The sequence below is a fragment of the Zingiber officinale genome, chromosome 4B (assembly GCF_018446385.1).
Source record: "Zingiber officinale cultivar Zhangliang chromosome 4B, Zo_v1.1, whole genome shotgun sequence".
NCBI lineage: Eukaryota > Viridiplantae > Streptophyta > Magnoliopsida > Zingiberales > Zingiberaceae > Zingiber > Zingiber officinale.
In genome coordinates this window covers 110,345,734-110,372,014 of record NC_055993.1, presented here as the reverse complement: position 1 = coordinate 110,372,014, position 26,281 = coordinate 110,345,734, and the positions used below count along the sequence as shown (strand labels likewise).

Here is a 26,281-nt window from a genome sequence, read left to right as displayed (position 1 = left end):
GAGTGGACCGGAAATCACTTTTGGACCCGGGGACTTGGAAGGAGTTGACGTGCCCCACAGACGGCACCAATTTGATCCTGTCCGAATCGTTGAACCAAAGGACGCTGGGCACGTGGCACGCTCCTAGTCGATGGAGTGAATCTCCGGCTGGTCGAACGAAGCTCCGGCGATCCTGCACAAGAGTCTAGCCGGGAAGGGGTTCCCGGCGACGACCCTCCGACGCTAAAGTCAGGTAAGTGGTGGAAAAAGTGGCTGCCAAGCTTGTATCATGCGTACCTTTGGCGAAGCAATAGCCTCTTTATATAGGACGGAGAAGGAACTAGTGCACGCCCACCGAGGTGCATACGTGTCAGCAACCCATACCCCGGTATGCACTTGTCAGAGAGCTTACCTGACACCATACTGCTACAATCCGAGCATGTTCTTCGATGGGACAGCAGGACCCCCCGTTGTCAGACCAGAAGTATGGCATAGCCATACGACTTGACGGCTGTCAGAAGATGTCCCCGTCTTTTACCCACCGCCTGATGGCGGGCGAAGAACGTCGTCCGGACGGCCTTAATTCTTTGCGCCGGCCGGGCGGCACATCCTTCCGCTCGGTCATTATGCACTGCTTCATTTGAGCGTCGGAACCCTGGTCCCTACCAGGGTGCCTTTTACTATCAGATTTCCCTTTCTTCCGAGTCCAGTCGGCTCGTCCTTTTCCGGCGAGCCACTGGACCCTTTGACCTCCCCTCAGCGTTGACTCCTTCTTATGGGGTTCCGGATTTTTACCGCCGGATCATCATGGATAGCTCAATATACCAATGTTCCTTGTATCGGTCGAAGTTAATCATGACTAGGTTTAGTTAATGATTATTATTCCTCATAAGGCTTCTGTCGGCGCCCTTCTACGTTAATTATCCTAACTAGCACTAGGCTATATTTTATCAAGTATCTTTCCAAGGTATTGGTCAACCGGTCGGTCTTGGCTTTTCTTCTTAAAAGTATGTTTAGATCGATATTGGTCTGCCTCCTTAAAGACGTATCCCGGCCGATATTGACCTTCCTTCTTGGAGGCAAATCTCACTCGATATTGGCCTACCTCCTTTGAGGTATTTTCCGGCTAATATTAACATACCTCCTTTGAGGTATATGCTAATTGATGTGGGTCTACCTCCTTGGAGGCATATCCCGGCCGATATTGGCCTTCCTTCCTGAAGATGTATCCCGACCGATATTGGCCTTCCTTCTTGAAGGTGTATCCCGGGGTGTATCCCGGTCGATATTGGCCTTCCTTCCTGAAGGTATATCCCGGCCGATATTGTCCTTCCTTCATGGAGGCATATCTCACTCGATATTGGCCTACCACCTTTGAGGTATTTTCCAGCTAATATTAACATACCTCCTTTGAGGTACATGCTAATTGATGTGGGTCTACCTTCTTGGAGGCATATCCCGGCTGATACTGGCCTTCCTTCCTGAAGGTGTATCCCGGTCGATATTGACCTTCCTTCCTGGAGGTGTATCTCGGCCGATATTGGCCTTCCTTCCTGAAGGTGTATCCCGGCCGATATTGGTCTTCCTTCCTGAAGGTATATCTCGGCCGATATTGGCATTCCTTCTTGGAGGCATATCTCACTCAATATTGGCCTACCTCCTTTGAGGTATTTTCCGGCTAATATTAACATACCTCCTTTGAGGTATATGCTAATTGATGTGGGTCTACCTCCTTGGAGGCATATCCCGGCTGATACTGGCCTTCCTTCCTGAAGGTGTATCTCGGTCGATATTGGCCTTCCTTCCTGAAGGTGTATCCCGGCCGATATTGGTCTTCCTTCCTGAAGGCATACCCCGGCCGATACTGGTCTTCCTTCCTGAAGGTGTATCCTGTCCGATACTGACCTTCCTTCCTAAAGGTGTATCCCGGTCAATATTGACCTTCCTTCTCCGTTTGATTATCTCCTTTCCCTTCCTTATCGAAGACCCATAAAACCTAACCCATATCACTATCGAATGCACTAAACTCATACTTGTGTTTTAAGTCGAACTCATCAGTACTTGAAAATAGTAATAATTTTGCTAATTTGCATAAAGTGTTGAAGTTGATATCTTAACCAGTCATACCATAATTCAAATGACTCAATGAAATAAGTATAATAATCTCATTGCTCAAGTTAATTCGTATAGGTTATATTCGATTTTAATAACACTCTCTAGGTATTCCTTGCTTACAAAATTAAGTGCGACCATATCAGCCTTGAATACTAGAATGATATTGTCGCTCTTAACTAGCAATGGTCGAAATATTAGTTTTTCAAAAGATTGAAATTGTGTTGGGTGACAATAAGCATTAATTATTCCTAGAACATCGTGAATATTGAAACAACCACTCAAGAAAGTACCAACTACATCAACACAGGGGCAAAAACATCTTGAATATGATATCCGATCTTGTACTTGGATGAGTTGCTCATGTATGGAGAGTAGGGAGAGAGCATCTCTTTACTTGCGCAAACATGTCATGTCTCTCATGCAAATTCATTGGTTTAGGGATGACAATGAGTCTGGCTCAGATCGAATTTTATATTCTCCGTCCTCATATCCATCGGATATAAGATATCTGATGAGTATACGCATACACATTAAAAGATCGGATATCTTATATATATAATTCAAAAAATAGATTAAACATCTATATAGTCTCCTCCTAATGAAGAAAATAGTAAGTTGATTAAAATTTTCTTTAATATATGTATATATATATTATTTAATCGGGTATTCGATCGGATATCGGGTATTGATAATCTCTCCATGCCCTCCTCCATTCTGGTTGAATATTAGATCCTCTATCGAATTCGGGTGAAATTGTCATCCTGCACCGATCCCTAGGGTATCAACTATGTTGGCCTTGAATACGATCATAGTAAATGTTAGGTTTGATGATCCATTGATGAGATTGCCTGCCTTGGTTGGTGGATCCATCTTTTGATCTACGAACTTCTAAATTATGAATTTCTTCAATTCGATTATCTCCTCTTAGCATTTCTTATTAATGACTCTCACAAAGCTTTGGTTATCTTCATCGAGCAATATGAATTGTATAGTCCATTGTCCAGCCCATTAGAGATACATCTTTTACATAGGAAGTTCTTTAATTTTCATTCCATTGGTGTCGCTTCAACTTAGGATTTTCTCAGTTATGATAAGTTATCTTTTCTGAAAGCGAGGGATATGGTGCAATGGCTCTAGAGCGATGTCGAGATGGCTTGGATGTTGATCGTGTGAAGACTATGAGTTGAAGTAAGCTAAGGTGACACTGAACAAACCTGCACAATAAAAATAGGAACTAGGAGAAACAAGCGTTAGTCATCGGGCTAGAGAAGAGGTCCTTGGCGCAGACACTCCAACATTCAAGTCAGAACAGTAGTCGAATAAAAAAATACATAAGAAGATAAATAGTAGTACAGTAGATGAACTGTGATAGTGAAACCTCGTGTGAGTGAACACGAGTGAGCACACCTGGGCAACGGAGAGGATTCTCTCTTTGTATACCGCCCCTCATAATCTCCGCAATTAATGAGGCGACAAAAAATATCTGGTGTCAGAATATGTCAGGTAATGGAAGATATACGATAACTTCTCTATGGTTGAAGAAGATTCCATTGCATGTATATATCAGAATGAGGAAATATTTTCTAACGAGTAGCTGTTTATTCTCTGATAAATTGTTGCGATTCTCTAATAATATTATCTCCCAAAAGGAGTCTAACCGGCTCTTTAACCGACCGAGAATATACTGGGAGTCGTGCTCCAAAGAAGTGGGGAGCTGAGCCCCTTGTTAGGATGTATACTAAAAGCCTAGCTTTTGGTATAAACATTTATCTAGAAATAAGAATCACATTGGTCAAATGTCTACATTTATGATAAATGTAGTTGTTCAATTAATTTATATTGTAGATAACATGGTGTGTGGTGTCACACACAGAAGATCATGTTATCGGTTCCTTATAAATTATAAACAGTAGCTCACGACCAAGATGGAAAGGAACAAACCATTGGAAGGTCGTAGTGTAATTAGGTATTAATTTATCTTAACTATATAATTACACTAGTACACTTAGAGTGTATTGAGTAGGACCATTTGAGGTCGTTCCTTTTATACTGACTTAATGAAGGAACAAAGACCTCAGTTATTATGGAAGTGTGTGCTCTTAATCCTAATATAATAACAAGCACATATATTTGATATTTATTTCTTTAATTTATCAATGGGTGAGATTTAGTTCGATGAATCAATAAGCCCGATAAGTTGGGAAATGATATCACTTATAGTGTGTGTTGTTGATTATAGAAGGAAACTGTGTCCTAGTGATCTAGGTTGAGAATGTCCCCAAGAGGAGCTCATAAGGATTGTCATGTTAAACCCTGCAGGTGGACTTAGTCCGACATGACGATGAAGTTGAGTGGTACTACTCTTGGAGCTAGATATTAATTAAGTGAGTTGTCAGTAACTTACTTAATTAGTGGACATTTGTTATCTTAAACACAGGGAGACTAACACACTCATAATAAGAAGGAGCCCAAAATATAATTTGGGATTGGTGCGGTAGTTCAATAATAGTTCTTTAGTGGAATAAATTATTATTGATGAAATTATGTGTTCGGGCGAACACGGATGCTTAATTTCATCGGGAGACCAAAACCAATTCCTCCTCTCATTCCCTATCGTAGCCTCTAGTATATAGAGATTTATACCCACCGCATACCTACCTTCTTACCCATCCAATGGGCTGCCAAGCTAGCTTGGAACCCAAGCTAGGGACGCCAAGACCAAGTGGATGAGTTATGTAGGTTTGCCAAAGCTTGGGTCCCAAGCTTAGGTGGCCGGCCACTAGAATATTAAAAAGGATTTTTATTAAAATTATTTCTTATGTGGATATTATGGTTTAAAAATTAAAAATTTCCTTTTATAGATTTCTACAAAAGATTAAGAGAAGAGATTAATCTCTTTCCTTATTTGTAGATTAAAAGGATGGTTTTAATTTTTGGCTAAAACTTTTCTTATTTGTAAATCATCTACATGTTTAAAAGAGAGTTTAAAGTTTAAAATCTTTCCTTATTTGTTGATTACAAGGTGGATTTTAAATTTTAAGAAAACTTTCCTTTTTAATCATGTTCATGATTTAAAAGAAAGTTTAAAAATTAAATATTCTCTTTTATAAGTTTCTACAAGAGATTAAGAAAAGATTTGATATCTTTCCTTATTTGTAGATTAAAAGAGATTTTAATTTTTAGAGATAACTTTCTTTTTATCCACATGTTTAAAAGAAATATTTTAATTTATTAAATTTCTTTTTTATAAACTAATCGTGAAGGGATTAAATTATTGGAGAAATTTTTATAAATTTCTGAAAATAAATTAGGAAGTTTTAATTCTTGTTTTAATTAAAACTTTCCTTGATTTGGGGCTTGAGGTGGCCGACCATTGTATTTGAAAAAGAAAATTATTTTTAATTAAATAATTTTTCCTTTTCAATGGAAAAAGAATTAAGGAAATTTTTATTAAATTTTCCTTATTTGCCAAGACCAAGGATTATAAAAGAGGGGGTAGAGAAGGCTTCATGGTTAATAATCTCTATTCTTTTCCTTCCTCTCCTCTTTGGTTTTGGTGGCCTGCCCTATTTCTCTTCTCTCCTCTTGTTGGCCGAAACTTATCTCTTGGTGGAGCTTTTGTTAGTGGCCGGATCAAGGAAGGAGAAGAAGGAGAGAAAGCAAGCCTCGTTTCTAGCATTCCTTGGAGCATGGTGGTGGTGGCCGAACCTCTTCATCCTAGAAGAAGTTTTGATGGCCGAAACTTGCAAGGAAGAAGAAGGTGATTGGTGGTTTCTCATCTCGGAAGATCGTTGCCCACACAACGTCCGAGGTTAGAAGAGGAATACGGTAGAAGATCAAGAGGTCTTTCTAGAAGGTATAACTAGTAATTTTTCCTTTCCGCATCATGCTAGTTATTTATGGAAATAATACTAAATACAAGAGGCCTATGATTCTAGAGTTTCGAATTTGTTTTCGATATAGTGTTCTTTTGTTTTTCTTTTCCTTGTGATTTGATTGTTCTTTTCGGTTAACCTAAAGTTATTTTAGGAAATTAAATATTAGCTTTCCATAAAAGGTTTTGTCTAGTCGGTGGTGGTTGCTCCCATATCCAAGAAGGCCATGTGCCTCGCCACATCAGTACTAGGAACCAATTATGGAAATTAATATTTAATGGAATTAATAACTTAAGGTGACTTGAGTCAAACGTGTTAAGTTCCGCAGGAGATCCAAGTCAAAACCTAAAAGAACAAATAGATTAAGTTTTGGATCAAACGTGTTAAGTTCCGCAGGCAATCCAAAATTTAATTTAAAAGAACACATGGTAGCTAGGAAAAGGTTCAGACCTTTGTACAAATTTTTGTACAGTGGAACCTCTAGGTTTTCCGAGTAGCAACCAACAATTGGTATCAGAGCTAGGGTTTTGCCTCTGTGTATTTGGTATTAGTTTAATTATGCACATGTCATACATAATTTAGGCAGGTTAATAGTAGGATGTGCTAACTTTGTGGATGCAGGATCCAACTATTATGGCTTATAGTTATTATGTGTGTGATTGGACCCTTGGACATGTCAAGGGCATTTTATTGTGTGTGCATGATTGTATTATAAAATACAGCAGGAGCTGTATTTAGTTTTATTAGGATTTTATTTTTGATCTAGTTACATGTACATTCCTTTTATGGAATATAGGATCGATGGATGTAAATTTTATTTTATGTTCGATCTAGTTTACATGTACATTCCTTCGAGGAATATAGGATCAAAATGTAAAATTCTATTTATGTCGCGGATCAAATCTTGCAAAGCGTGGAACCTTCTAAGGACCAGAGGCGCAGCGGAACTAGGAACAAGATGGATGCGACAGCTAGACCTGGTGGCAGTGGCCAAATATGGCAGCAGCTTGGGATGACAACACACGGAGGACAACAAGAGATAAAAGTCATAATAGTTGAAAATTAGATTTTCTATTTATTGCTTTTATATTGTGCTATGTGTGCATGTTAGTTTACATATTTAGTAGGCTAGCATAGTTAAAATTCCTCATTTATAAATAACTAAGTGGGAGAGGGATTTTTAAGTAAATCCCATGGTCTCCATTACTAGTTTGTAAGTGATGCAAACAAGCTTGCGCGTTGGCTCTGAGTGCCTTCCTCCATAACGGATGAGCTTGTTTGTGGATCACTAGAATGAACTTCCATTTTGGATGACTATAGGAAGTTAATTAAGAGCGTGTGATCTTCCCCAACGGAAGGGGCATAATCTTATTAATGGACTTAGTGTCAAGTAATGGTATACACTTAGACACATCTAATAGTATCCTCCCCATCGGAGTCACTGCTATTATTTGTGTGACCAAATGATACCAACTATTAATTTTATTTGTCAAAAGTTAGGTTGACAAGATAATAAAATTAATGGGTTAAAACCCTTCTTTTACAAATGTTGAATTTGTATACGTCCACACTAACGTGGCATGCAAAATTCACGGTGTTTGAGGTGTTGGTGAATTTAAATAATATTGTTTGAGGAATCAATATTTTTTAAATTCAAAAGTTTTTGACCAAATATTTGATCAAAGACAGATCAACTATTAATTTTATTCGTCATAAAGTAAAGTTGACGAGATAATAAAATTAATGAATAAAATCTCCTCTTCGATTTTGTATACGTCCACACTATCGTGGCATACAAAATTCATGGGTTTTTTTAAGGAGTTGATCTTGACCAAGTATTTTTGTGATTTTTAGGATTTAAAATGTTTGTCAATCCCCTAGTAGTCATACTATAAGAAAGACTTAGTAATCCCAATTGTAATGATTGGAAATAGGACTTGGACATTAAGGTAAACTGTCTTCTTAGAACTAAGAACAATATAGGTGTATTTAATTCATTAGTTGAAACATGTTTAGTGGTGTTATCTACCAGAACCTGGAGTGTAGATACAGATGCCATTAATCATGTCCGTAATTCATTGCAGGGTTCCAGGAAACTCGGCAACTAAATGAAAATTAAAACACTGTCTACATGGGCACTACTGTAAAAATGGTAGCTGTTGCAGTGGGAGATGTTTATCTTTTGATAAGAATAAAACATGGATTTTTGAGTAATTGTCTTTACGCACCAAGTTTAGAAAGAACTAGTTTTCAGTTTCTAAATTATTCAAAGAACTTGATATTCTGCCTCTTTTAATAACAAAGTTGTTATTAAGAAAAAGAGGGAAGTTATCTGTTCTGGTACGTTGGTTGGCAATTTATAAATCCAATAACTCTCACGATGCAACAAATGGAAATTAGTAACACATCTTCTAACTTTAAGAGAAAGTAACCTTCGAAAATGAACCAATTATATCTTTGGCTTCTAAGGCTAGGTTATATTAACTTGAGTAGGATTCATTGGTAGCTGATGAACTTTTGGGTTCATTAGTAGTGGAAATCTTTCCAACCTACGAGTCTTACTTGGAAGGAAAAATAACCAAGAAGCTTTTAAGTCTAAGGGGTATGGAGTCAAAGATATATTGGAATTGGTTCATTCTGATTTGTGTGATCCTATGAGCATCCAGGCAAGAGGTTGTTTCAAATATTTCATCTATTTTATAGACAACTATTTGAGATACGGATATATTTACTTGATGTGTCGCAAGTCTAAGTGCTTTGATTAGTTCAAAGAATACGAGGATGATGTGGAGAAACGACAAAGTAAAAGTATCAAGACACTACGGTAAGATCGTAGTGGCAAGTACCTCTTGGGAGAATTTAGGAGTCATTTATCAGAAGTAGGGATTCAATCCAAACTAACTGCACCTGGTACACTCCAACAGAATGGTGTAGGAAAAGGAAGGTATAGGACTCTTATGGAAATAAGTAGATTGATGAGTTATTAAGAATATTATCAAAATCATTTTAAGGATATACTCTGGAAATGGGAGTGAATATAGTACCTTCTAAAGTCAGAACTCTCTACTCATATAGAATTGCTGAATAGGCGTAAGCCTATTTCGAAGCATATTCGGATTCGGGTAGTCCAGCACATATGCAGAAGAGAGACAATGATAAGTTGGACAGGAATTCACTTGTTTGTGGGTTATCCTAGTAAAATGAAAGTAGGTTTATAGTCTTAAAAATCAGAAGGTCATTGTTAGCATCAATGACCAATTTTTAGAAAAGGACTATGTAATAAACCATGTGCCCATAAGAAAATTTGTTCTTAAGGAAATAATAAAAGACATGTCTAATCTAGTACCAACTATACAAGATGAGATACCACAAGGAAACTGCAACACGTATTACAAATGATACACAATTGCAGAAAGTGCCTTGTCGTAGTGGGAGGGTTGTTTGGCAACCTAAAAAGATTCATGTTTTGGGAGAGTTTTTGGACTCGATCCCTGGAGGACATGAACTCTCCCGGACATATGACTAAACACTCCAAGATAAAGATGCAACATCTTGGAAAAGAGTAATGAATAATATAATTAGAATATATGTATTCTAATAAAACTGAAGCTTGTAGAACCACCAAATGGTGTAAAAGCCTTTGGGTGTAAAAGGTCTATAATAGGAAAAGAGGATAGAAAGGAAGGTAGTAACTTCAAAGCAAGGCTTGATGAAAAGGAAACTTTTCACCGGTAGCCATGCTTAAGTCTATCCAGATTCTTTTATCTATTTGGCAAGTGGATGTCAAGACAAGATTCCTTAATGGAAGTCTTGATGAAAGCATCCATATAAAGCAACCGTAAGGGTTCATTGCAAAGGGCTAAGAGCATCTTGTGTAAGCTCAATCGCCTATGGACTGAGGCAAAGCTTCAAGGTCTTGGAACATCCGGTTTATCAAAGGAATCCAGACCTATGGATTTATTGAGTAAACGGATAAATCTTGTGTATACAAAAGGTGTGATGGAAACGTGGTGGTATTTCTTGTACTATACGTAGATAACATTTTTGGTAGTTGGAAACAATATCAAAATGTTGTCAGAAGTAAGGGTATGGTTGTCCAAATAATTCGATATAAAGGACTTGGGAGAATGTATATATTTTTGAGATCAAAGTAATAAGGGATCGAAAGAAAAATATATTTTACTTATCCCAAGCTTGATACATCGGAAAATCCTTGCTCGTTTTAAGCATGCAAAACTCCTCGAAAGGTTTCTTACCTTTTAAGCATGGAGTGTCTTTATCTAAAGAGATGTCTCCGATGACATCAAAGGAGATTGAGGACATGTAGGCAGTTCTTTATGCTTCGGCAGTTAGACAACCTAATGTATGCTATGCACAGAGATCTGTTTTGCCAAGGGCATAGTTAGCAGATATCAAAGTAACCCTAGACAAGGACATTGGACTGCAGTAAAGCATATATTAAAGTACCTTAGAGGCGCTAGAGATTATATGCTAGCTTACAAGGCAGTTAATTTGGTCCCTGTGGGTTACACGGATTTTGACTTCCAATCGGATAGGGACAATAATAAGTCGACCTCGGGGTTTTGTGTTTACTTTAGGAGGAAAAGTCATAACTATGGAAGAGTGATAAGCATAGGTGTTTTTCTGGACTCCACCATAGAAGCTGAGTATATGGCAAGCCTCTGAGGTAGCCATAAAAGCTGAATGACTTAATTACCTCAAGATAGACTTAGATATGATTTCTAGTTTTTCCAAAGATTATTACAATTTATTGTAATAATAATGGTGCAGTAGCAAACTCGAAGAAACCATAAGTCTATAAGGCAAGTAAACACAATAGAGCGCAAGTACCACCCAATATAAATGAGGAGAAGTTGTTGCCGCCTAGATTGCATCAGGTGATGACCTATAGATCCTTTCACTGAGGTCCTTAAGGCAAGAGTTTTTGAAATGTTGGGAATCAGATGTATGGCAGGAGATATAGCAACTTAGTCTTTAGTATAAGTGGGAGATTGTTAGGATGTATACTAAAAGCCTAGCTTTTGGTATAAACATTTATCTAGAAATAAGAATCACATTGGTCAAATGTCTACATTTATGATAAATGTAGTTGTTCAATTAATTTATATTATAGATAACATGGTGTGTGGTGTCACACACAGAAGATCATGTTATCGGTTCCTTATAAATTATAAACAGTAGCTCACGACCAAGATGGAAAGGAACAAACCATTGGAAGGTCGTAGTGTAATTAGGTATTAGTTTATCTTAACTATATAATTACACTAGTACACTTAGAGTGTATTGAGTAGGACCATTTGAGGTCGTTCCTTTTATACTGACTTAATGAAGGAACAAAGACCTCAGTTATTATGGAAGTGTGTGCTCTTAATCCTAATATAATAACAAGCACATATATTTGATATTTATTTCTTTAATTTATCAATGGGTGAGATTTAGTTCGATGAATCAATAAGCCTGATAAGTTGGGAAATGATATCACTTATAGTGTGTGTTGTTGATTATAGAAGGAAACTGTGTCCTAGTGATCTAGGTTGAGAATGTCCCCAAGAGGAGCTCATAAGGATTGTCATGTTAAATCCTGCAGGTGGACTTAGTCCGACATGACAATGAAGTTGAGTGGTACTACTCTTGGAGCTAGATATTAATTAAATGAGTTGTCAGTAACTTACTTAATTAGTGGACATTTGTTATCTTAAACACAGGGAGACTAACACACTCATAATAAGAAGGAGCCCAAAATGTAATTTGGGATTGGTGCGGTAGTTCAATAATAGTTCTTTAGTGGAATGAATTATTATTGATGAAATTAAGTTGTGTGTTCAGGGCGAACACGGGATGCTTAATTTCATCGGGAGACCAAAATCAATTCCTCCTCTCGGTCCCTATCGTAGCCTCTAGTATATAGAGATTTATACCCACCGCATACCTACCTTCTTACCCATCCAATGGGGTCGGCCAAGCTAGCTTGGAACCCAAGCTAGGGACGGCCAAGACCAAGTGGATGAGCCATGTAGGTGGCCGGCCAAAGCTTGGGTCCCAAGCTTAGGTGGCCGGCCACTAGAATATTAAAAAGGATTTTTATTAAAATTATTTCTTATGTGGATATCATGGTTTAAAAATTAAAAATTTCCTTTTATAGCTTTCTACAAAAGATTAAGAGAAGAGATTAATCTCTTTCCTTATTTGTAGATTAAAAGGATGGTTTTAATTTTTGGCTAAAACTTTTCTTATTTGTAAATCATCTACATGTTTAAAAGAGAGTTTAAAGTTTAAAATTTTTCCTTATTTGTTGATTACAAGGTGGATTTTAAATTTTAAGAAAACTTTCTGTTGGTTGCTACTCGGAAAACCTAGAGGTTCCACTGTACAAAAATTTTGTACAAAGGTCTAAACCTTTTCCTAGCTACCATGTGTTCTTTTAAATTAAATTTTGGATCACCTGCGGAACTTAACACGTTTGATCCAAAACTTAATCTATTTGTTCTTTTAGGTTTAGACTTGGATCTCCTGCGGAACTTAACACGTTCGATCCAAATCACCTTAAGTTATTAATTCCATTAAATATTAATTTCCATAATTGGTTCCCAGTACTGACGTGGCGAGGCACATGGCCTTCTTGGATATGGGAGCAACCACCACCGACTAGACAAAACCTTTTATGGAAAGCTAATATTTAATTTCCTAAAATAACTTTAGGTCAACCGAAAAGAACAATCAAATCACAAGGAAAAGAAAAACAAAAAAAACACTATATCGAAATCAAATTCAAAACACTAAAATCGTATGCCTCTTGTATTTGGTATTATTTCCAAAAATAACTAGTATGATGCGGAAAGGAAAAATACTAGTTATACCTTTTAGAAAGACCTCTTGATCTTCTATCGTATTTCTCTTCTAACCTCGAACGTTGTGTGGGCAACGATCTTCCGAGATGAGAACCACCAAGCACCTTCTTCTTCCTTGCAAGTTTCGGCCATCAAAACATCTTCTAGGATGAAGAGGTTCGGCCACCACCACCATGCTCCAAGGGATGCTAGAAACAAAGCTTTCTTTCTCTCCTTCTTCTTCTTCTTCTCTAAACTTGATCCGGCCACCATATGAGTCTCCACAAGAAGGATGAGGTTCGGCCATCAAAGAGAAGAAAGGAGGAGAGGATGGCCGGCCACACCAAGGAAGAAAAAAAGAGAGGAAAAATAATAGAGTTGTTCACCATGAAGGCACCTCTACCCTCTCTTTTATAATCCTTGGCCTTGGCAAATAAGGAAATTTAAATAAAAATTTCCTTAATTCTTTTGCCATTGATAAGGAAAATTTATTTAATTAAAAACAATTTTTTTCTCATCAACAATGTGGCCGGCCACTTTAAACCAAGCAAAGGAAATTTAATTCAATCAAGAATTAAAACTTTCCTAATTTGTTTCCGGAAATTTTATAAAAAATTTCTCTAATAATTTTTCCCTTCATGATGGTTAATAAAAAGGAAATTTTATAAATTAAAATATTTCTTTTAAACATGTGGATAAAAAGAAAGTTATCTTTAAAAATTAAAATCTCTTCCAATATACAAATAAGGAAAGATACCTAATCTTTTCTTAATCTTTGTAGAAGCTTTATAAAAGAGATATTTAATTTTTAAACTCTCTTTTAAATCATGAACATGATTAAAAGGAAAGTTTTTACCAAAATTAAAATCAACCTTTTAATCTACAAATAAGGAAAGAGATTTAACTCTTCTCTTAATCTTTTGTAGAATCTTATAAAAGGAAAGATTTAAATTTTTAAACTCTCTTTTAAATCATGTTATCCACATAAGAAAAATTTTAAAAATAAAATTCCTTTTTATTTTAATAGGTCCGGCCACCTAAGCTTGAGTTCAAGCTAGGGCCGGCCACATGAATTCACCCATGAACCAAAACATGGCCGGCCCTAGCTTGGTCTCCAAGCTAGCTTGGCCGGCCCCCTATAGGATGGGTAAGAAGGTGGGTATAAGTGGGTATAGTACTCTATAATCAAGAGGCTACGATAGAGACCGAGAGGAGGAATTGGTTTTGGTCTCCCGATAAAATTAAGCATCCCGTGTTCGCCCCGAACACACAACTTAATTTTATCAATAATAATTCATTCCACTAGAGAACTATTATTGAACTACCGCACCAATCCCAAATTACATTTTTGGGCTCCTTCTTATTATGAGTGTATTAATCTCCCTATGTTTAACATAACAAATGTCCACTAATTAAGTAAGTTACTGACAACTCACTTAATTAATATCTAGCTCCAAGAGTAGTACCACTCAACTTCATCGTCATGTCGAACTAAGTCCACCTGCAGGGTTTAACATGACAATCCTTTTGAGCTCCTCTTGGGGACATTCTCAACCTAGTATCTCTAGGACACAGTTTCCTTCTATAATCAACAACACACACTATAAGTGATATCATTTCCCAACTTATCGGGCTTATTGATTCATCGAACTAAATCTCACCCATTGATAAATTAAAGAAATAAATATCAAATATATGTGCTTGTTATTATATTAGGATTAAGAGCACACACTTCCATAATAACTGAGGTCTTTGTTCCTTTATAAAGTCAGTATAAAAGGAATGAACTCAAATGGTCCTACTCAATACACTCTAAGTGTACTAGTGTAATTATATAGTTAAGATAAACTAATACCTAATTACACTACGACCTTCCAATGGTTTGTTCCTTTCCATCTTGGTCGTGAGCTACTGTTTATAATTTATAAGGAACCGATAACATGATCTTCTATGTGTGACACCACACACCATGTTATCTTCAATATAAATTAATTTACCCCGCCATGCGCCTATGGCCTGTGTACCTGCATGAACCTCCCTCCATATCCGTGGGGCCGGCACTAGGGGGGCCGCTAAGGTAGCGGATCTACCTTTTCAATATAAATTAATTGAGCAACTACATTTATCATAAATGTAGACATTTGACCAATGTGATTCTTATTTCTAGATAAATGTTTATACCAAAAGCTAGGCTTTTAGTATACATCCTAACACTTTCCTTTTTAATCATGTTCATGATTTAAAAGAAAGTTTAAAAATTAAATATTCTCTTTTATAAGTTTCTACAAGAGATTAAGAAAAGATTTGATATCTTTCCTTATTTGTAGATTAAAAGAGATTTTAATTTTTAGAGATAACTTTCTTTTTATCCACATGTTTAAAAGAAATATTTTAATTTATTAAATTTCCTTTTTATAAACTAATCATGAAGGGATTAAATTATTGGAGAAATTTTTATAAATTTCTGGAAACAAATTAGAAAGTTTTAATTCTTGTTTTAATTAAAACTTTCCTTGATTTGGGGCTTGAGGTGGCCGGCCATTGTATTTGAAAAAGAAAATTATTTTTAATTAAATAATTTTTCCTTTTCAATGGAAAAAGAATTAAGGAAATTTTTATTAAATTTTCCTTATTTGTCAAGACCAAGGATTATAAAAGAGGGGGTAGAGAAGGCTTCTTGGTTAATAATCTCTATTCTTTTCCTTCCTCTCCTCTTTGGTTTTGGTGGCCGGCCCTATTTCTCTTCTCTCCTCTTGTTGGCCGAAACTTATCTCTTGGTGGAGCTTTTGTTAGTGGTCGGATCAAGGAAGGAGAAGAAGGAGAGAAAGCAAGCCTCGTTTCTAGCATTCCTTGGAGCATGGTGGTGGTGGCCGAACATCTTCATCCTAGAAGAAGTTTTGATGGCCGAAACTTGCAAGGAAGAAGAAGGTGATTGGTGGTTTCTCATCTCGGAAGATCGTTGCCCACACAACGTCCGAGGTTAGAAGAGGAATACGGTAGAAGATCAAGAGGTCTTTCTAGAAGGTATAACTAGTAATTTTTCCTTTCCACATCATACTAGTTATTTATAGAAATAATACTAAATACAAGAGGCATATGATTCTAGAGTTTCGAATTTGTTTTCGATATAGTGTTCTTTTGTTTTCCTTTTCCTTGTGATTTGATTGTTCTTTTCGGTTAACCTAAAGTTATTTTAGGAAATTAAATATTAGCTTTCCATAAAAGGTTTTGTCTAGTCGGTGGTGGTTGCTCCCATATCCAAGAAGGCCATGTGCCTCGCCACGTCAGTACTAGGAACCAATTATGGAAATTAATATTTAATGGAATTAATAACTTAAGGTGACTTGGGTCAAACGTGTTAAGTTCCGCAGGAGATCCAAGTCAAAACCTAAAAGAACAAATATATTAAGTTTTGGATCAAACGTGTTAAGTTCCGCAGGCGATCCAAAATTTAATTTAAAAGAACACATGGTAGCTAGGAAAAGGTTCAGACCTTTGTACAAATTTTTGTACAGTGGAACCTCTAGGTTTTCCGAGTAGCAACCAACACCCCTAAGGTCTGACTGGCGTTGGGGTCGATCGAGTTTATGAAGAGAACCTTACATTGAAGTAGGGAGCAAGGCTCGTAAGTCCGATCAACGTTAGGCCGACCAGCTATAGACTGGGAGCCCTGCCTCTGTAAAGTGGGGAGCTAAGCCTCGTGGATCCAACCGGCGCTAAGTCCGACTGGGTTTATGTTGGGGATTTGGCATCCGCCCTAACAAGATATCCGATCGGACTTTATGTTGGGGGTTTATATTGCACTTGGCCTCTATACTTGAACATAGAATCCAGTCCAGCGGGGCAATGTGCCTAGCGTGTCTAATCGGCCCTTTGGTCCCATCGGCCATAGCACTCGGCGGTGACACTGCACTTATTTCGGCATGACACCGATACAATCCGAGAGTTGACCCCTTCTTAACTTTGACCGTCATATCAACCGACTTTTTTATATCGAACCCTACTTCGTGTGTTCCACCTTACTTGTCGTATCAGTAAGCATATCCTCCCATGGGAATCTTACAAGAATTAAACCCTTTAATTTCTCCTTAAGATGTTGCTTTATCTAAGTGTTTACCATTTATCTACATTGCATCCTAAAAACATAATGACCTTCTACTCCAAATATGAACACATCAAAATGTTTAGTTTTGGCTAATTTTCAATGACTTGAAACTCGTATCTCACTAATCTTGGAGGTAATCGATTAGGTTCCACGGAAGTTTTCCACTGACCAATAGAGTAAATTCAGGAAGCACAGATGGGTCTTGGCAAACGACCCAACATCACTGAGTGATTCGAACACTACGAGCGTACAATATACCCAATAAAAAATTTGAACTCTCACACTACAAAAATAACAGCAAATAACAGCTGAAATTTCCGTCACAATTCCGTCGGTAATTGGGCTTACTGACGGAATAACGATAGAATAACGACGGAATTTGTGATATCGGAAGTAATGGCGTCGGAAATGAAATTTACTGACGGAAATGATATTCACTCAGTATTCTCCAATGGAATATAAATTTTCGTCAGTAAATTTTAACGACAAAACAACTTTCCAGCGGTCGAAGTCAGACGAAAGATAACGAAATTTATGGATTAAATCTGATTCAGTCGGTAAAATTACCAACGGAATCGTCAATTCAGTCGGTAATTACCGATTGAATTCACAATTCTGTCAATAATTATCGACTGAATTCACGATTCCGTCGGTAATTACCGACTTAATATTGAATTTAGTCGGCATTGTATCAAAAAATACTGTGCAAGTCGATATTTTTCCCATGGAATGGGGATTTTCGTTGGAAATCACTGACGGAATAATAATTCCATCAATAAATTTTAATAAAAATTTTAAAATACTCCCTACGATTTAGAACGTATCCTGTATACAATTTTCATATCAATAAAAACCATCCCACACTATGGCAATACAAATACAATCCACACAAATCACAATCCATACAACATGCCCACAACAATCAAACTATCCAAAATTAATACAAAACACAACCATAACTATCAAAATCTCCAAAATTCGGTATAAAACACAAACATAACTATCCAAATACAAAATACTCATATTCATAACTATCCAAAAGTGAATAACAGGTAAAAGGCAAACACAAAATATCCAAAATACTTACCATGATACATCCCCTACACATATATCCAAATATAATCCTGTGAAAGTCAAATACAAGAGATTATGATCCGAATGAATCGATGCAACTGTAATATATAACTCAAAAATTGTAATATGTAACTAATTTTACATATTAAAAAAGTACCTGGATTAATTTTGGATATGCAATGATGGTGATGATAGTGAATGTATCAATACAGACTCCTAAAAAAATGTAATAAAGTTTAAGATAAATATCTAATAATATCCAAATAGAACAAATATATTTTACTTAATTAATGTATGATAAATTTAAAAAAAAATCAAGTTGTAGTTGAACATACCTCAGAAAAATCTAATCATCAGTAGGATCTGATTGATCTCGATTCTCCTGTGATTCAATATTATGCTGTGACTGGGGTTGCTATGACTGGTCTCATCTAGCAATGACTGCTCGCATGAATGATAAGCTTAGAATATAATGGTATTGCTTAGGGCATCATTACAAACTTAGAATTTCATGTTATTACTTAGGGAATCATTATAAATTTAGAATTTCTAATCAACGTATGTTATTACTTAGTGTATCATTAAATGAAATAGCAATACATATAAGCAAAAGATAATGCAATTAAAACAAATCTAATTTATAGAACAATGGACATGCAAATATCAAATCTATTAAAAAGGTAGCATGGCGAAAGATCATGATATACAAGATGAAAAATTATAGTCTGATTTAAGTAAGAATCCACACACTTCCCAGTTTGAAATATTCAGTTAATTTTTTTCTTCTCATCACAATTTGGATTGGTTCTACATGACAAGCATAATGGCCTTTTAGAATGTAAGTAGAACTTAAAATGTTTCAACTTCACAAAAGTTCAAACATACTAATAGTATCACAGTATTAGGGGTTGGTCGTAGGCGCCTACAGCCGGCCCGAGCAGGCCCCTGCGGTCGGACGCGAGTAGGACCCTGCGACCGGCCTCGAGCAGGCCCATGCGATCGGCCGCGAGCAGCCCCCTGCGGCTGGCCACGAGCAACCCCCTGCGGCCGATACTGGAAGAGGAACAGACAAGGGAGGAGGAGAGGAGCATACTTTGAGACGAGGGAGGAAGAGTCAAGTTGCCGATCGCCGAGAACCAGAGAGGAGAGGGTTGCTGATCGCCGAGAAGAGGTTCGTCGGGAGAGAGGATTTCACGTGCTGAGAAGGATCATAGGGAGAGAATAGAAATTCCCATGCCCTAATTTATAATTGAGATTTCCGACGGAATTAACATTCCATCGATAATTACCGACGGAATGTGAATTCCATCGAAAAATCCTGAAACCTGCAAGCCCACTAACCATGCTTGCGTTAAAATTTATCGCCGGAAAGTTAAGTTCGGTCGATAATTACCGACTGAAATAAAATTCAGTCGAGAATTCCGTCATTATTCGCATAATTTTTTTTTGTAGTGAATTCTGCCGTTATTCACGTAATTTTTTGTAGTGTCGTTACATGAGAATCTGTCGTACCGTCTTTCCATCCAATCGTGCTAGGGGGCTATTACAAACCAATTCTAGATCATAAAAGCTGGATATTGCTTAAGAAACGCGGTGATAGAGCAAACATTGACATCTCCTAGGTCCTAGCTGCCACCCCCTCCAATGCAACTTGATGCAGTAATAAATACAACCTACTCTTTTCAGTTCCCATAAATACAACCTACTCTTCAACCACAAGCCATTTCCACTTCCTTCTCCTCCTTTTGATGGACCCAAACCTCATGAAACTACTCCTCTCCTCCTTCCTCGCCCTGCTCCTCCTCTCTGTTCCCTGCTCATCGCAACTCTCGGCGGACTTCTACTCCTTCTCCTGCCCCAATGCCGAGCTGCTTGTCAGGGACACGGTCAGGTCAGCTTCAGACTTCGACCCCACCATTCCAGGCAAACTCCTGCGCCTCTTCTTCCACGACTGCTTAGTTCAGGTCCAACTCGACTCTTTGACAAATCCAACAACAATGAACTTGGTTTCTTAAGCAGAGATCTGTGTGTGAGTGCAGGGCTGCGATGGGTCAGTGTTGATTCAAGGAAATGGCACAGAGAGGAGTGACCCTGCCAACAAGTCGCTGGGGGCGTTCTTTGTGGTGGAGACTGCGAAGAGGGTGCTTGAAGTGGTCTGCCCTGGGACTGTCACTTGTGCTGATATACTTGTTCTTGCTGCAAGAGATGCTGTGGAACTGGTGAATTTGAATTGAACTTTAATTATTTTTGCACAATATCAGCTCAATCTATTGAAATGAAATTCTTTTTTTGACCGAGGAGTTCTTATAGTTGTTGAAAATTTGATAGACAGGGGGGCCTTCGGTTCAGGTTCCACTAGGGAGGAGGGATGGATTGGTTTCAATAGCTGCAAATGTTAGGCCAAACATGGTGGATACAACCTTCTCCGTCGACAAATTGGCTGATCGATTCGCATCGATAGGATTGTCCATCGATGATCTTGTTGTCCTTTCAGGTAAAGGTTTAGCAATGAAAAATGGATCAAAGAAGCACCCTTACCCCTCTATTTAATCATGTACAATCCAACTGTTTGCATTATTATCCTAGCAATTACGAAATCGTAACTGCTACAATACATACTTAACCCTTTCAAATATAGGCATATTTCATAGCTGCTACAACGTGAATTCAATCATCTTCACCTATCATTCATGTTATTACTACCATGCGAATTTGATCTGCTCATCGAACATTTACATTGTAGCAGCTACAAACTCATGGCTACTACAACAAGTCCGACCAGTTCAAAATTTAGATTATAGATTTATATGGGAGATAATAATGGGTACTATAAGGCAATTGGGTAATTGTACATGACTGAATAGTGGGTAAGGTATCCTTTTTGATAAAAAAATCAGAGGAGGCTAAATTCTTGTAATAATATTATTGTGTTGAATCTCATAAGGTGTTTCCTTCTAAATTGAAGGTGCCCACACTATAGGTTCATCTCATTGCGATACTTTCGGTGAGCGATTCCAACAGAGCTCAAATGGAAGTTGGGTGCCCATAGATACCACCATGGACCAAGGCTATGCAAAGCAGGTAGCGAAAAGATGTTCAATTGGCACAAGTGCTACAACTTTTGATAACGATGCTTCGACTCCGATGCTGTTCGATAACCAATACTACATCAATCTCTTGGCCAACCAAAGCCTCCTCCACTCGGACTCTGTTCTCGTTGGTGATTCAAGGACAATAAGTAAGGTAGAGGAGTTTGCCCAGAGTCAAGATGCTTTCTTTACAAGCTGGGCTGAGTCATTTTCCAAGCTCTCGACGACCGGAGTGAAGACGGGCGATGAGGGGGAGATCAGGTTTGCTTGCCAAAGTGTGAATGGGTAGTACCATATAAGTGTGGTGCGTAGTTCGCTTTCAATCTTTCATGTGCACATAATAAGTTTCAGATATCGAAATGTGCAGATGTAACAAAGTTAATTATATATAATATATTAAATTTTTCCTCCCTTTGTTTTCATTTTTCAAGAATTTTTGCCTAATTGCATATATTTGCTCAGTGATTACTTGCTCTATCAACATCAAAATGGTTCCTAGTCTTAATAAATAGCATAAGATCCATTTGGCACACTAACAATTCCTTCACATTGTCTGTGTTGTATGACACCATGTATCCAATCCTTCGGGCTGATTAATTCTAGAGATGATCGGTTAGATCCTACGAAAATTTCTAACCATCTGTTAGGGTAAATCCGGAAGTATTTCTAGCAGGCAACCCAACATCCCAAGTTTATCATCTCATTGAAGGAAAATATCCTGCAATGCACCATAATTCGGAATTAAACCATGCGTGCTTGGGAGACTGCATGGGTGTCTTGTTGGATTTTATCTCTTTTAGGTGAGGATACTTGTAATTTGTATATGCGAATATGAACCGTACCCATTTAAATGATCTAATTCCGGTTTATTGGGTTTCTAATTATTGGATGTGGATTAGATGTGTAAAACTTTTTAGCTTGATCCATTATAATTGATGAGCTAATAATAGATGCGGATCATCTATATAAAGGATTGGTCCCCCGTTGGATTAGGGTATCAGACGTATCTATTTGTTCCCCATTGGCATAGAGAGTCTGGCGTCGTCACCCTAAATCCGAAGGAAGACCATCCCTTTGTTTCCTCTTTTTCTTCCACGGGGCTTTGAATTCTTGGACAACGCTCTACGACGATGTCTCTTCCACTGCATTCAAGTTCAATTGTCATTATTACAGTTTCTATATTTAATTTGTTATGTTCAAGCTTTTGATGAAATTGAATCCATGTATAAGATTATTTTCTGTGTTTTGAATTCTTTTGTTTTTAGAATTCATGAGGTTAGGAGAGAATACTACAATTTTTAACAAGTGGTATCAAAGCCTATTGTTTCATCATTTTTATTACAATGAAGTTAGGTTTTTATCAATCTATGGTTTAGTTTTTTCTAGTATTTGATCGTCGAAAATCTTGTAAAAGAAAACATAGGAAAGTACGTTTTCCTAGTTTTTTTATATTTCACAAGAACATAAAGAACAGCGATAACCACCAATGTTTTCGTGGAAAAACTATCGCTTTTGATCCAATTTTAGGTCAAATTATGATGACCCAATCGATTGCCAAGCCAATAACTTCGAACAGAATCATCAGGAATTGACTGGCCTTATCAATCGGTTGACACCAATCAATTGCCTTATCAAGGCAATCGATTGGTACGACTGAACTTGCGTGTAAAATCAATTTGAATCGATTACTTGGAAGCCAACAATCGATTGGCAATCTATTGATGGCCTTGTGATCAGATATAGAAACAATTTGGATCGATAAGCAAATAGATTACCAATCGATTGGCAGCCTTAAAATCGGATACAGAATCAATTTAAATCGATTAGCCAGATCGACTACTTGAGGCAATCAATTGCTAGTTTTCATCAATCAATTATCAATTCGAAAGTCGAACACAAAAGGCTCTGGGATAGACTGGTAGATTGATTGGTGATACCAATCGATTGCCATGATTAGCTATCAATTAGTACTTGTGTTGTTAAATACAGAAAGTTTTGTAATTTACTAGCAAGATAGATTGGGTCATATCAATCGATTGATGGTCTTAAAATCGGATACAGTGGGCTTTCAAATTGATTGAGGCAATCGATTTGCTTCTATAAAGTATCAATTGACTGATAAGCCTAAACAATGAGCAATTAAGGTTGATCGATGGATTATCTGTTCAATTAAAGTTCCTAGAGATTTCTTGGGTCTATCTACACATATGCTATTAAATTGAACTATTGTGTCAGCCCAAAAAAAATACACCTTGAGTAGGTTTAATACATTTTGTGTAAATAGATATATATCTATACTAAAAGTAATTGGCCCAAAGGAAAATTACTATTTATGTCAAATAAATGTTCAAGATAACTTACAACTAAGGAACAAAATATTTTTGTTTGGATCACACAAAATATATCGGCCCAAAGGAAAAAATATTGCATGGTTGATTAAGGTTATTGTAAGCTATGAACCAATATATAACTCATATAAAGTGTTCAATTATGTACACAATGAGTTGGCCTAAAGGAAGACACATTCTATGGCTAACTAAAGTTTGAATTATATTAGAAAGTATCACTAACAAATTGTATTTTAGTACAAAGAGTAAAATATAATGTTGTATTGATATTTCATAAACAACTCATTGGTATACATTTAAATTTTATTTTATTTGTATAATCTTATGTTTTATTATCTGACTTATATTTGTTCTGGACTTTAATTTAATCATGGGCTTATAGTATTTTCACTCTTATATTTTCAGTGTAATCAGTAATTATCAGTATTAATTACATCCCCACATTAACTGGTTCTAATTTTGTTGAATGGAAAGATTATGTAATCTTTGTCTTAGGCTGTATGGACTTAGACTATGCATTGAGACACGATCGTCCTGCACCCCCTGACTAGTGCTAGCACTATAGAACAGAGAACTGAATTTGACAAGTGAGAATGATCAAATGGCATGAGTCTAAGTATCATGAAACTTTCTATATATTCTGACACCAATTAAAGGCTTAATAACTGAAGGGGAAGATTCTAGGAGTTTCTTTAGTCAATTAGCAAATTGATTCATGGCAAACGAAAAGGTCGAGACTACCACACTTCTTTCAAAGTTGATGTCTATACGATATAATGGCAAAGGAAACATCAGAGAGTACATAATAAAAATATCTAATATCGCCACAAGTTTGAAAGCACTAAAACTTGAAATGTTTGAGAGTATATTAGTGCATTTCATCTTAATATCTCTACATGCACAATTTACTACTTTTAAAATTTCTTATAATACTCAAAAGGAAAGTGGGCATTGAATGAGCTTATAGCTAAATGCATGCAAGAAGAGGAAAGACTGAAGTGTAAGACATCTGAAAGTGCTCACCTAGCATTTGGTTTTCAAGGTTCAAGCAAGAAGCAAAAGAGGATCAACAATAAAAGAAAGGGAAAGCAAATTGCAAATTCTAGGGGTTATGGTCATAAGGAGCACAGAAACAAGATAAGAAGTTCATTTGTTTCTTCTACAAGAAGAAACACCATATGAAGAAAGATTACCCCAAATACACCAACTGGCATGTAAAGAAAACTGTTAATTTCTCAATTTTGTTAATTCAAAAGTCAATTTGGCTATTGTACCCACATATACTTAGTGGATAAATATTAGTGCTACTATTTGTTGGATCATGAAAGTCGATAGAGGGGGGTGAATATCGATCTAAAAATTCGTAGTCGAGTGCACAGTGGCAAAAATGAAAATAAAACAATACTAACACAAACTAATTTACTTGGTTCGGAGCCTTGGTCGACTCCTACTCCAAGGGTCGCACTCGTCGAGTGCTTTCGTTGGACAATCACTAATAGTTCGTAAAAAGGTTTACAAATTTGAGTACAAGAACTACAAAAAAAATGAACAATACCGACAACACTAAACAGAACTTGAGCCGCAGGTTGTCGGAGAAGCAGTGTCACAGGAGCACAACGCAGTAGAGCAGATGTCGTTGTTGTTCTTTGCTTCAGGACTCACCCTCCTTATATAGGAAGTTCCAAGCGCCCGAATCCCTTCCGGGCGCCTGGATCGTGACGTCGTCGGACCAATCAGCGTGCTCCAAGCTGTCGAGGATAAAGTTTGCCTTTCGGTCGCTCGGATCCCTTCCGGGCGCCTGGACCACCTTTTTCCAAATAGTCCTTCTCCTTCAAGAAAAAGTTAGTCTGAGGCAAAATAATAGTTTAAGCTACCCTGCAAAACAGAAGTTAGCACAATAGAAAAAGAGTAGTAATTAGATTCCGTCTCATCGAGACCAGAATCTAGTCACGATCTCAACTTAGATTTCTGAAATGGATCTAAGTTTGATCGGCGCCTAAGTTCCCTACCCGGGAACGCGTCCTCACAGTCACTCTCCTCCAGTGACTTACCTTAACTTACCTGCCAGACGTCTGGTCAACCTGTCGACCCGTCTGGACTTCGTGCCAGCTACCAGGTCAGCCCGTCGACCTATCTGGACTTCGTGTCAGACATCCAGTCAGCCCGTCGACCAGTCTAGGCTTCGTTTTAGCTATTAGGTCGACCCATTGACCTAGCTGGACTTCGTGTCAGACATCCGATCAGCCCGTCGGCCAGTCTGGGTTTCTCCTGCACACTTAGTTAAAGTGTTAGATCACAATGAAAGTAATTTAACCTACTTTGTCATTCATCAAAATCTGAATTAGACCGTTAGTACTAACTGCACCAATAATATTCACATAAGTGTTTGCAAGATTGTCTCAGGAACCGTTTTCTGCTTGATGGTGAAAGATACATTTATATAAGGAATGGAAAGAAGGCTAAAGTAGAGTCCATAGGTATTTTTAGACTTTATTTAGGAACTGATGCCTTTATGAATTTTAAAAATACATTTATAGTACTATCTTTTAGACAAAATTTAATTTTAATTTCTTGTTTAGACAAATTAGGTTATTCTTGTTTATTTGAAAATAAAATTTTAAGCTTTTTTAAATTCAGTGTTAGTTGGTAATGGTTCTTTGGTTAATAAGGTTTATAAATTAAACACCTAAACTCCTAAAATTGACAATGTGATTATGCATAATATAAGTACAAAACACAAATTAACTGACGAGGTGTAACGCCCGAAAATTCTCAAAATTATTTTAGGAATATTCTATGATTTTTCTGGAATTATTAGATATTTTTTCGGAATTTTCCGAGTAGCGGA

General features: G+C 37.1%; 1 protein-coding gene across 1 annotated transcript; it reads left to right on the top strand.

The window, feature by feature from the left end:
• Positions 1 to 19,737: 19,737 nt before the first annotated feature.
• On the top strand, positions 19,738 to 21,553 carry LOC121977837 (peroxidase 18-like). The gene is made up of 4 exons (XM_042530260.1): positions 19,738 to 19,960; positions 20,036 to 20,215; positions 20,325 to 20,490; positions 20,962 to 21,553. Exons 1-4 carry the CDS (start codon positions 19,745 to 19,747, stop codon positions 21,372 to 21,374), a joined length of 975 nt encoding a protein of 324 aa, XP_042386194.1. The 5' UTR covers positions 19,738 to 19,744; the 3' UTR covers positions 21,375 to 21,553.
• The last annotated feature ends 4,728 nt before the right edge of the window (positions 21,554 to 26,281 follow it).

Excerpts from the sequence above, each read along its gene's own strand:
- LOC121977837 (XM_042530260.1), top strand. The coding sequence starts at position 19,745 with ATGGACCCAAACCTCATGAAACTACTCCTCTCCTCCTTCCTCGCCCTG. Across the intron at positions 19,961-20,035 it reads TCCACGACTGCTTAGTTCAG|GGCTGCGATGGGTCAGTGTT; the intron begins GTCCAACTCGAC and ends GTGTGAGTGCAG. Across the intron at positions 20,216-20,324 it reads CAAGAGATGCTGTGGAACTG|ACAGGGGGGCCTTCGGTTCA; the intron begins GTGAATTTGAAT and ends AAAATTTGATAG.